This window comes from Plecotus auritus (genome assembly GCF_963455305.1).
Source record: "Plecotus auritus genome assembly, chromosome: 8".
Lineage (NCBI taxonomy): Eukaryota > Metazoa > Chordata > Mammalia > Chiroptera > Vespertilionidae > Plecotus > Plecotus auritus.
The window spans coordinates 162,274,505-162,285,145 of record NC_137782.1 but is presented as its reverse complement, the minus strand read 5'-3'; the positions used below and the strand labels follow the sequence as shown (position 1 = coordinate 162,285,145).

Below are 10,641 nucleotides of genomic sequence, written 5' to 3'. Positions count from 1 at the left end.
TCCTGTAATCTAGTTACAAGAAAAAGAAGGGCCACCAATCAACTCTTCAAAAATGAAATAGTCATCCTTTGTGGTGGCTGCCCATCCAATGTTAATTGCCTTAGAGTTAACAGGTCTATATAGCCAACTAGCTCTTTTAGTTACTAGGCATTTATTTTGCAATCATTTTATCTTGAAGAATAGAGAGCGTAAGAGACAATGCTCCACTGAGAGGCTGTGTGTGTCTGTGTTGGGACGTTGGAAGTGTGTGTGTATGTGTGTAGGTGGGGGAGGCGGGAGGGGGGGGGTACTGTTATTGGCCAAGAGCAGGGGAAGAGGCTTTTGGTGATACCTGGCTTTATAATTTTTTGGACTAAAAAGACTGAGAACATGACTTAGTTGCTAACTTTGGTGCTTGATTCTTCTCTCATATGTGTATTGAAACGAAGCCAAAACTAAATCCTAAGGCAAAATCTTGGGCCTGTCCAAGGGTACCATGTAACCTGGCTCTGGATTGAGGGGTGGCCTCCTACTGTGCACATGTTCTTGTATGGTGTCTCAATATCTTTGAATGGAGCTAACCACAAAAGATATACCGTCCTTGAGAAGTATATCTGGTAAAATTTAGAACTTGCTGCCACTTAAGACTTATTAAAGACTTGATTAAAAGGAATCATATTTATGGAAGGGCAGCCCATTAAATATCCATTCATAATTTATAAGCTCTCTGGGATTAGTCAGGGCTGCAAAGAGCTGTGTATCACCATCACAACCTCCACATTTCGCTATCTATACCTATTCACTTTCACACTATATTGGCCAGTATTGAAAGGTATATGAAAATATCCCTTGAAGGTCCGTGCCATGTTTACTAAAAGAAATGAGGCTGCCATTCACTATGTTCCAAAGTGCCTTCTTTGAGAACAATCCAGCACAGTGATGGTTGGATTCCTCTGAGCACTGGTCTAAAGGGCACTGATCTGTCCCAGGTATTTCCCGTTAGGCAGTACAAATGAGATCATGATTGTATTAAGACCTCAACTTTTGATTCCCCAAGCCCCTTGCAATCAGGAAGTCCAATTTTTCTCCACAGACATTTCTGGAATTACCCAAGAATATTGACATGCATGACCCAAGTCTCCCTAAGCCTAGTGGTGTGCTAGTAAATGTTTAATAAGCAGCTCTCTGATGGGGGGAAAAGAAACAAAAAACTACAAATTTATCGCATTAATTCTACATTAAGGAAATTAGCAAAACTTATTGTAAAAACTCCCACACTGTCAATATGATGTCACTGAACAGGGAATTGAAAGGAGATGCATAGCAGCATATCATTATAAAGTACTTCCATCATACATATACGACAAATGTACTAGTAAACAACCTCTAGACCAGCTGTTGGCAAACTATGGCCCGCGGGCCAGATCTGGCCCGTTCCGCTGTTCTATCTGGCCCGTGGAGCCAAAAGAGCAGAGGGTTCTCTTGCTCTCCCCTCCGCTCCTTTACTTTGAATTTATATTAGTTCACACAAACACTCCATCCATGCTTTTGTTCCGGCCCTCCGGTCCAGTTTAAGAACCCATTGTGGCCCTCGAGTCAAAAAGTTTGCCCACCCCTGCTCTAGACTATACATAATAGTAAAATGGAGCAACATACCAGTAAATAGGATGAGTTTTGAGTAATCATTACCTTTGTTTTTAGTACTGTATAATTTATTTGTAGGTCTATATAATTTAATTTTTAAATAATAGCTCTGTTTAACAACTGGCTTGCAAAATTCCTGAAAGTTAACCATTGGCTCTCATGAGAGTGTAAGCTGGCTCCAGCACACTACTATATAAAGTCCCACTGGTTTGGGAGTCCCAGCTAATATTTGCCCTTCGGTTTGTTAGAAAGGGATCCTAGAAAACAAGGAGCAGGATCCCTTTTCTAAGTTTTGCCACATGTCCAAAAAGAGTGGGGGGCAGTTTCCTACATGCAGTCAACAGCACTACCTCGTCTCCTCCTCCAGAGCCTGCTAGTCTCCAGGCTTGGGCACTCTAAAGGGCTGCTGGCCACTAAGGTCTGGCCGAATCAATGTCTCCTACGCCACTGGCAGCCTTCTCCTGTCTCTGCCTCTACGCGGCTAGTTAACTGATGACCTCCCCTCTGCCCACAGGCCACTGCTCACTAAGGCCAAGAGCCTCCTCAGGGCATTATCTGCCACACCAGGCTTCTCTCTTCTGGGTACCCACCTACTCTTGAACCTTATGGTGTCTCCAACTGCCTCTATTGCTGCTGCTTCAAACATGGGTAATGCATTCCGCATTTCCCCATTAACGGAAACATAAAGAATTGTTTGCAAAACAGGGAATGAAGCCAAGAAAAAAAAACGCGAGGCGGGAAGGGCACAATAACAATGTCTGCGCAGCGCCCGGGCCTGGGCGGCTGGGCAGCGGGAAGGTCAGGGCCGCCTCCGCGCCTCCAACCCCGGGAGCGCCCGGGGCGCCTGCGCCGCCGCGGCGATTCAGCGCAGTGGACGCGGCGGCGGAGAACCGAGTCCAGTGCGATTGCGCGAAGGCCGGCAGGCGCGGGTGGCCGCGGAGGAGAGCGCCGTGCGCCTGCGCTGGGCTGCGTGGCGCGGAGCGGGGCTGGGCCGTGCGGAGTCGGGGCCGTCGGAGGCGCTGGTGAGCTTTGCGGATCTGGGCGGTGCCGAGGAGGACGAGGCGGCGCTGGGTCTGACGCGGCCCGGTTTGTGGGGGCCCCGCTGGTTTATTTATTTATTTACCGTGTGTGCCTCCGAGTGCGCGCGCTCCACTGCTTGGTGGGGAGGGGGTGGGGGGAGGGCCGGGGGCAAGTGGGAGCTGGAACCGGGTCGAAACGCCGCGTGACTTGTAGGTGAGGGAACGCCGAGCGGTAGCCGCAGCCGCCGCCGCGGAGAAGCCCAGGTTCCGGCCGCCGGGAAGGAGCGTCTGGTGCCGACAAGATGGCGGACGGGGAGCTGAACGTGGACAGTCTCATCACCCGGCTGCTGGAGGGTGAGTGCGGGGCTGCGGGGAGGGGGCGCCTCGCTAAGGTCTCACGCCCCTCGGCTGCGGAAACCCAGGGGACCCCCCTTCCCCGCCCCGAGGCGGCCGCCGTGGAGGGGCGAAGAGGCTGGTTGGTCGGGGGCAGCGGCCTCGGGGAGCGCGGCCCGCGGGAGGCTGGGCAAGAGGCTATGTCGCCGCGGGTGGCCGGGCCGGGCTGGCGGGCAGTGTCCCCGCGGACCTTCGGGGACCCACACGGCGGCGCGCCGGCCTGGGGTGCGAGGAGCCCAGGGTGCTGGGTGACCCTTTCCAAGGAGGGTGCCAGGAGGCGTGCGCCCGTATTGTACGTCCGTGGAACGTGTATTTCTGTGCTCTTTTTGTGCTTTGCCCTTGGCTGCCTCGGATTCTAGTTCCCGAGTAAATTTTATAAAAACCTTCTGGAGACGATTATTTGAACCTGTTCTGCATTTTTATATGATGCTATAGGAAGAACTCTGTTTAAGGAGAGGATAACAACGGAAGTTAAATTCCTCCCATTTATTATTTTGCTTTTAAAAAAATAGTAAAAAGGTGTTTGAGCGAGTTTAAGATGCTCGCAAGAAAAATGGAATGTGTAGACACGTTTGCTGAAAGTATAGCTTTCGGGTTTGAGGATTTGATTTCTGTACCAACTTAGGAAGGGTCTATTGTACGGCCTCTCCTGTGTTAAAAGGTATTTACAAGTCTTCGCAGCTTTTGAAGTTTTTGGACCCTTCAGTTTTTATTGAATAGTTTCATGTTGGGGTGGGGATGGAAGGAAAGTGAAGAGATGGAGAGGCCAGGATATTATTCACAGCTAGTCGCGGTCTCCTCCCAGTGAATCCCTTTACCCTAAAATTTGCGTCATCACTAATTGCTTTATGAATATATATAGAGAGAAAATAAGCCTTAAAAAACGAGTTCTTTCTGCCAGAAACCATCAAAGGATTGTTATTTGCTTTCAGATTACCTGAAGGTAATTGTTTGATATAGTGAAGGTAATTGTTTGATACAGTGAAGCAATAATATTTGGAAAATCATCAGAGATTGTATGATGATTTTGGGGTGAGGGGGGCGCTAGTTCCTTTCTTTTCGTTTAAACCATTGTGGTACCTCATACTGGTTGTGTAACAAACTACAGTATATTTGCTCCAGATGTGAAAGCCTTCCAGCCATCTAAGACTGAATAAGAAGCAAAGTTTTCCCAGGAACGCTTTCTTATTTACCTTCTCCTTTACTACCAAGTTATTCCTGGGAGGCCCCCTGGTGCCTGCAGTTAGTGTTCACTACCTAAGGCTTTGTGGACTTGAACAGACGTGAACATCTTGCTGAGTGAGACATTTGCTTTGAAAGAAACTGTATATTGTTATTGTGCGTTGTTCTAAGAGAGTAATATAGCTCTTTAAAATGTTTAATATGTTAATTTGGGGGGAAGTTTCGTTTAGGCCCCCATCTGTTTTTATGCATTTTAAATTCAGCTTGTAAATTTAAATAATTTTAAAATCTGATGTTTGTATCTCAACTTCTTCACTTTCATTTTTCATATACTTACATATTTATATACTTTATAGGCATAAAACAAAGTAGACTTACATGTTTTTAAATGTTTGATCTGGAACCTTTTAAGGCAAATGCACCTTTTTATGATTATAGATAATTAAGAATCTTTACTAGTGGATTATTCAAGGTAATTGGAAAAAAGATATCGTGTGAAAAATAGAATGAGCGAATGATTCCATTTATTTTTGTGAGTTCAAATTACATAAATGTTTGGTTTTGGTTTTGGGTGATCATTTTTCTTTAATTGGTGAGAGTTCTAGTCCAAGACATTTTCCCCTTTTTAAATTACCAAACATTGACCTGCTTTGTGCCAGTCACCAGGAATCCAAAGAAAAACACAGTTTCTTCACTCAAGAAACTCCTAATATAAACAAGTGATTTGGGAGTTTTTTTAGCCTTCTCTCTGTTCATGTTCATCACACCCATCAGTAAAGAATTTCATTACTTGCTTCTTAATCCAGGAAAGTATATTTAGTTTGTTTGACAGTGCCTCCCTGAGATTCTTAAATTCTCCAGGTTCCTCCTGTCCTTTCCCCTTCCAAAATCTAGACCCATTAAAAAACATTCAAAACAGACTTGGATTTTCTTATAAGTAATTACTTTTATCTTCAAATAAAAATTTTTGTGTTTGCCTTGTTTTTCAGTGATGTCACATGATAGTTGAATTTAACTCAAATTTTTAAGTGATTTCAGAGAGGAAGGAAGAGGGAGAGCGAGAAACATCAGTGGTGAGGGAGAATCATTGATCTGCTGCCTCCTGCCGGTCCCACACTGGGGATGGAGCCTGTAACCCCGGCATGTGCCCTGACCAGGAATCGAACCATGACCTCCTCGTTCATAAGTCCGCTCAACCACTGACCACTGAGCATCACCAGCAGGGCAGCACAGCCAACTCTAGAATGTTTCCACCCTCAGGCACAACCCTGTTCCCATTAGCCAGCACTTTCTTTTTTTCTTCACCCCACTTCCCCCTCGACCCACACTAGGCAACCGCTAAATCTATTTTCTGTCAGGATTGTGCCTATTCTGGATGTTTGATATAAGTGAAAGTGTATAATATGTGGTCTTTTGTGATTGACTTCTTTTAATGTTTTAAAAGTTTACCTATGTTGTAGCACATGTCAGGATTTCATCCCTTTTATGGATAAATATTTCATTGTATAAAATAACTAATTGTATCTATTCATCACTTGAGTTGTTTTCCCTTTTTGGCTATCATATCTAATAAAAGAGTAATATGCAAATTAACCAACACTCTGATACACCCACAAGCCACGCCCATAAGCCAATCAGGAGTGAATATGCAAATAAACCCAACCAAGATGGGTATGGCCACAGAGAGCAGGAGGGAGGCTTGGGTTTCCCCGGCAATGGAGGAAGCCAAGCTTTCCGCCTGCCCTTGCCGGCCTAGGCCTCCACTCAAGGATACAAAGTTTCAATGGTGGACGATACATAAATCCAAACAGAAATGGTGGCAGCCACGGAGCTGTAAAGAGCAGGAGGCTAGGGTTGCCCCTGGCGATGGAGGAAGCCAAGCTTTCCCCACACCTTGGTTGGCCCAGGCCTCCACTTAAGGCTACAAAGTTTCAATTGTAGAAGATACATAAGTCCCAACAGAAATGGCTGCTGCCATGGAGCGAGCAGAAGGCTTAGCTCCGCTCCAGGCTACAAAGTTTCAATTGTAGAAGATAAATAAACCCCAGATACTAGGGCCTCCGCTTGGATCACCAGGGGGTGTGGCCGGCCTGCAAACCACCACAGGCCCCTTGCCCAGGCCATCCCACACCCCAAGGGAACCCCCACCCTGATCCAGGACACCCTTCAGGGCAAACCAACTGGCCCCCACCTGTGCACCAGGCCTCTATCCTATCTAATAAAAGAGTAATATGCAGATTGACCATCACTCCAACACACAAGATGGCTGCCCCCATGTGGTCAAAGATCCTGCCCCCATGTGGACACAAGATGGCCACCACAAGATGGCCAGCAAGAGAGGGCAGTTGGGAGGGACCAAGCCTGCATGGGTGGGCAGTTGTGGGCGATCAGGCCAGCAGGGGAGGGCAGTTGGGAGGGACCAGGCCTGCAAGGGAGTGCAGTTGGGGGCGATCAAGCCTGCTGGGGAGGGCAGTTAGGGGTGACCCGGCTGGCAGAGGAGAGAAGTTGGGGGCAACCAGGCCTGCAGGGAAAGACAGTTGGGAGGGACCCAGGCCTGCAGGGGAGAGCAGTTGGGGGGGACCAGGCCTGCAGGGGAGGGCAGTTAGGGGTGACCAGGCCTGCAGGGGAGGGCAGTTGAGAGGGACCCAGGCCTGCAGGGGATAGCAGTTTGGGGGACCAGGCCTGCAGGGGATGGCAGTTAGGGGAGACCAGGCCTGCAGGGGAGGGCAGTTAGGGGTGACCAGGCCTGCAGGGGAGGGCAGTTAGGGGCAAACAGGCTGGCAGGGGAGCAGTTAGGCATCAATCAGGCTGGCAGGGGAGTGGTTAGGGGCTGATCAGGCTGGCAGACAGAAGCGGTTAGGGACAATCAGGAAGGCAGGCAGGCGAGCAGTTGGGAGCCAGCAGTCCTGTATTGTGAGAGGGATGTCCGACTGCCCGTTTAGTCCCGATCCACTGGTATTGGGCCTAAACGGGCAGTCGGACATCCCTCGAGGGGTCCCAGATGGGAGAGTGTGCAGGCTGGGCTGAGGGACACCACCACCACCACCCCGTCCATGAATTTCATGCTCCGAGCCTCTAGTTGTGAATAATACTGCTATGAATATTAGTGTACAGGTTTATGTGGGGGCATGTTTTCAGTTCCCTTGAGTATGTACCTAGGAGTGGAATCGCTGGATCATATGGTAACTATATTTAACCTTTTTCGGAACTGCCAGACTGTTTAAAACCTTTTTTTCTGAGTAAATTGTTTAATTATGACCCAGTAGTCTAAAGGTTAGGCAGTTTGAAGGAAGTGTTAAGTTGCTTGTGGCAGCCTTAGTTTCTGCAGAGAAAGTGTGTATAGATCCAAAGCCAAGTCTGTTAGAAAAGAGCAGGTTGGGGAGCAGGGGAGATCATCTGAGGGATACTTTCTTTTCTTGCTTCTTGGATGAGAAGCTAGAGGAGGCATAAAGTGGTACAGGTTTTAACTGATTCAGAAATTTGGAGTGTTTGTTTTCCCATTAGTTACTTCCAGCAGGTGAGGGAAAATTTGACAGTTTGAATAGCCCAGAAGTGTTTCTGTTTTGTTATTTAAGGAGAGCTGGAGCTTTTCTGATAAATTTCTAAATCCAGATTAGGATTTATTGGGATTTAGACATCTATTTACATTTGAGTCTAAAGACAGGTTATATTAAGATTTAGGATTGGTAAATTGTATCTGATAGGCTTTTATTCTCTTGTATCTTATTCTCCACATTTATTGTTTAACAGGGTATCCATCCCAATGGCAGGCATTCTTAAACAACTCTAACAGAAGTAAAATAATGTAGGTGCAAAAGAATGTCAAGATATTTAGAAATAATAACAAAAATGTCATTGTTTCTGAAACAAACATTATCCTGGAATTCTTGGGATTGGGGTATAGGGATGCTAAGAGAAATGGTTTGTAAATGTCAGGAAGCTTAGCAGTGATGTGGTGGAATCTTCTGTTTTTGCATGGATACATATTTTTATAACCTCAGGCAGCAATCACTGCTCCTCTGCCTGCTGTAAATAGCTATTTCACAGCTTATTCTTCCGGGAAAAATGGAGGATCAGAGAAGATAGGGGAAAGAGATAAATGTTATAATTCTTCCTTCTGGTACACTCTCCATATTCCCCGAGACTGAATTGATTACCTTTGAAGTCTTGGTTATTAGTAGATGAAAAGTATTTTTTTTTTATACCTCAGTCTCTGAAATATGCCATAAAACAGAGACTTTCTATCTGTTGGATAAAATGAAAATGCTTAAATGGAAATAAAGTCTTTATTCCACAATTAAGGGTAGAAGACTAAAAGTGCACACACTAATTCTGAAGATAAAGAAGTATAAATAATTAGTAGCTAGTCCAGCCATGGGCAAACTACGGCCCGCGGGCCAGATCCGGCTGTTCTATCCGGTTCTCTTGCTCTCCCCTCCGCTCCTTTACTTTGAATTTATATTAGTTCACACAAACACTCCATCCATGCTTTTGTTCCGGCCCTCCGGTCCAGTTTAAGAACCCATTGTGGCCCTCAAGTCAAAAAGTTTGCCCACCCCCGATCCTTTCCTAGTTCGATGGACGAGTTCAGTTTCTGGTATCAGTGGGTACTTGTTATATAGTAGAAAAAGTAGTTAAAGGGCAGTGACAATTGTCCTTATCCTGTCTCTGCACTATTCACATGTGTAACAGTGGTTTCTGAAGGTATACATAACCTTCCTGAAAATCACTGGCCTCAGGGCTCTCCCTTCCCAAATTTACCCACATTTGTGCAAGGACAAGGAGAGGTATTTATACTATGTGCATAATCTAGTGGGAACATTGTCTTTGACTCTTCATTTGTGCTGACACTGTATAATTTGGAGGTTTTGGCACAGTTTTTTTTTTTTCACTATAAAGGAATTCTATCCCTAGAATGTTCATCAGAATATCCCGAGTTCCCATGCTGTCAATTACAGGTTGACCAAGACATTTTCTTGGCTTGTCTAACACTATTTTCACTTTTCCCCTAATCCTACCCCCTATGTTCAAGATTTAGAGAATGCAAAGTTAACTTTTCATAAGTTTAAGGACATCTGTTATATATTGTGGGCATTCTTTAACATATACCAAAAATATACAAGTGGTAATTTCTTAACAGTTTATTCATTGATCTATCTTGTACTTTAAATGGGTTTTACACATGACTTTGTAATATGCATTGGTCATTTGGAGAACACTGGTTAAACTGAATTATGTAGATGTTCAAATGTACTCACACCTTCTATGATATCAAAAAAGTCACATTTGTTAATATTATAACAAGATATTAGAAGAATCCTTAAGTATGGAGAAGCTGTCAGGTTCATGGTGCTGGATATAAGGTTTCCCAAATTTTAATTTTCATTTGAAAGCTTGAAATGTAACATTAGCAACAAATGCTGTCAATTGTTTTCCTTGAAACAACAAACACTTTGTTCATTTTTCAAGAGTATCTGTTAAGTATCTAAGTGTGAATAACCATAGTTTGTTAGTTGTGCTTTCTAGTAAAAAAGATGTTCTGTTGGGGGGTGAAGGAGAGTGGCCAGATCAGCTTCAAACTAAGACAGTCACATGAGTGCTTTTCTTGGAGACAGCTCTTGTACTTTGGTATGCAGCAGAAATGTTTTATGGGTACTTCCTATTTCATCATACTGAATATGAAAAAGATGTATACTCAGTGGTGGAGATGTAATAAAATTGTTTTTACTGCTTCATTAAGGGCATTCTAAAGTGAAGCTGGGCTTTTTTATGTTTACTAAAAGTTCATGGCAGTAAACACACTAGTGACTACAGTAGTACAATTAGCACTGATTTGGTTTGTGCTGTGTACCAGCAGTTTTACCAACCATTGCTTTTACATGGTGCAGATGTCAGCACAATTAAAAAGGAGTCACACTTTGAGAACCTTAGGGCTAGGGCACTCCTTCCTCTACTCCTGGATTGTCTAGCCCTCACCTATGTGTGTTACATCGATGTGAGAGAAAGAGAAACAGCGATTGGTTGCTTCCTGTACACATCCCCACCAGGGATTGAACCTGAAACCTGGGTATGTGCTGTGACTGGGAATCAAACGGGCAACCTTTCTGCGCATGTGCCGATGCTCAACCAACTGAGTCACACTGGCCAGGGCAGTTACTTTCCTTCTTTACCCTTTTATCATTATCTGCTTATCAGTGTACTTGGAATGATTTTTTAAGATGATTCACAGACCCCTTTGAGAATTCATGAAAGCCAGGGGTCTTCTCAGAAAAATATGTATGTTCATGTACATACACAATATTAGAGACATTTGGGTTTATTATACACGGCTCCTGAAGGCCACCTGTAGACTCTGAAACCACATTAATTTTTCCTATCAGACAGACTTCAGGTACATTGAAATCAATGGCAACTGCCTAATTCT

The 10,641-nt window shown here is 45.0% G+C and overlaps 1 protein-coding gene across 3 annotated transcripts in view; it reads left to right on the top strand.

Moving 5' to 3' along the window:
- The first annotated feature begins 2,469 nt into the window (after window positions 1-2,469).
- PPP1CB (protein phosphatase 1 catalytic subunit beta) overlaps window positions 2,470-10,641 on the top strand; it is a 31,556-nt gene continuing 23,384 nt past the window's right edge. The window contains exons 1-2 of one of the 3 annotated variants that reach the window (XM_080683656.1): window positions 2,470-2,645; window positions 2,857-2,996. In XM_080683656.1, the coding sequence (XP_080539782.1) occupies window positions 2,945-2,996 (52 nt within the window). In that variant the 5' untranslated portion in view covers window positions 2,470-2,645; window positions 2,857-2,944. The other 2 variants (XM_080683658.1, XM_080683657.1) reach the window with 2 other exon arrangements.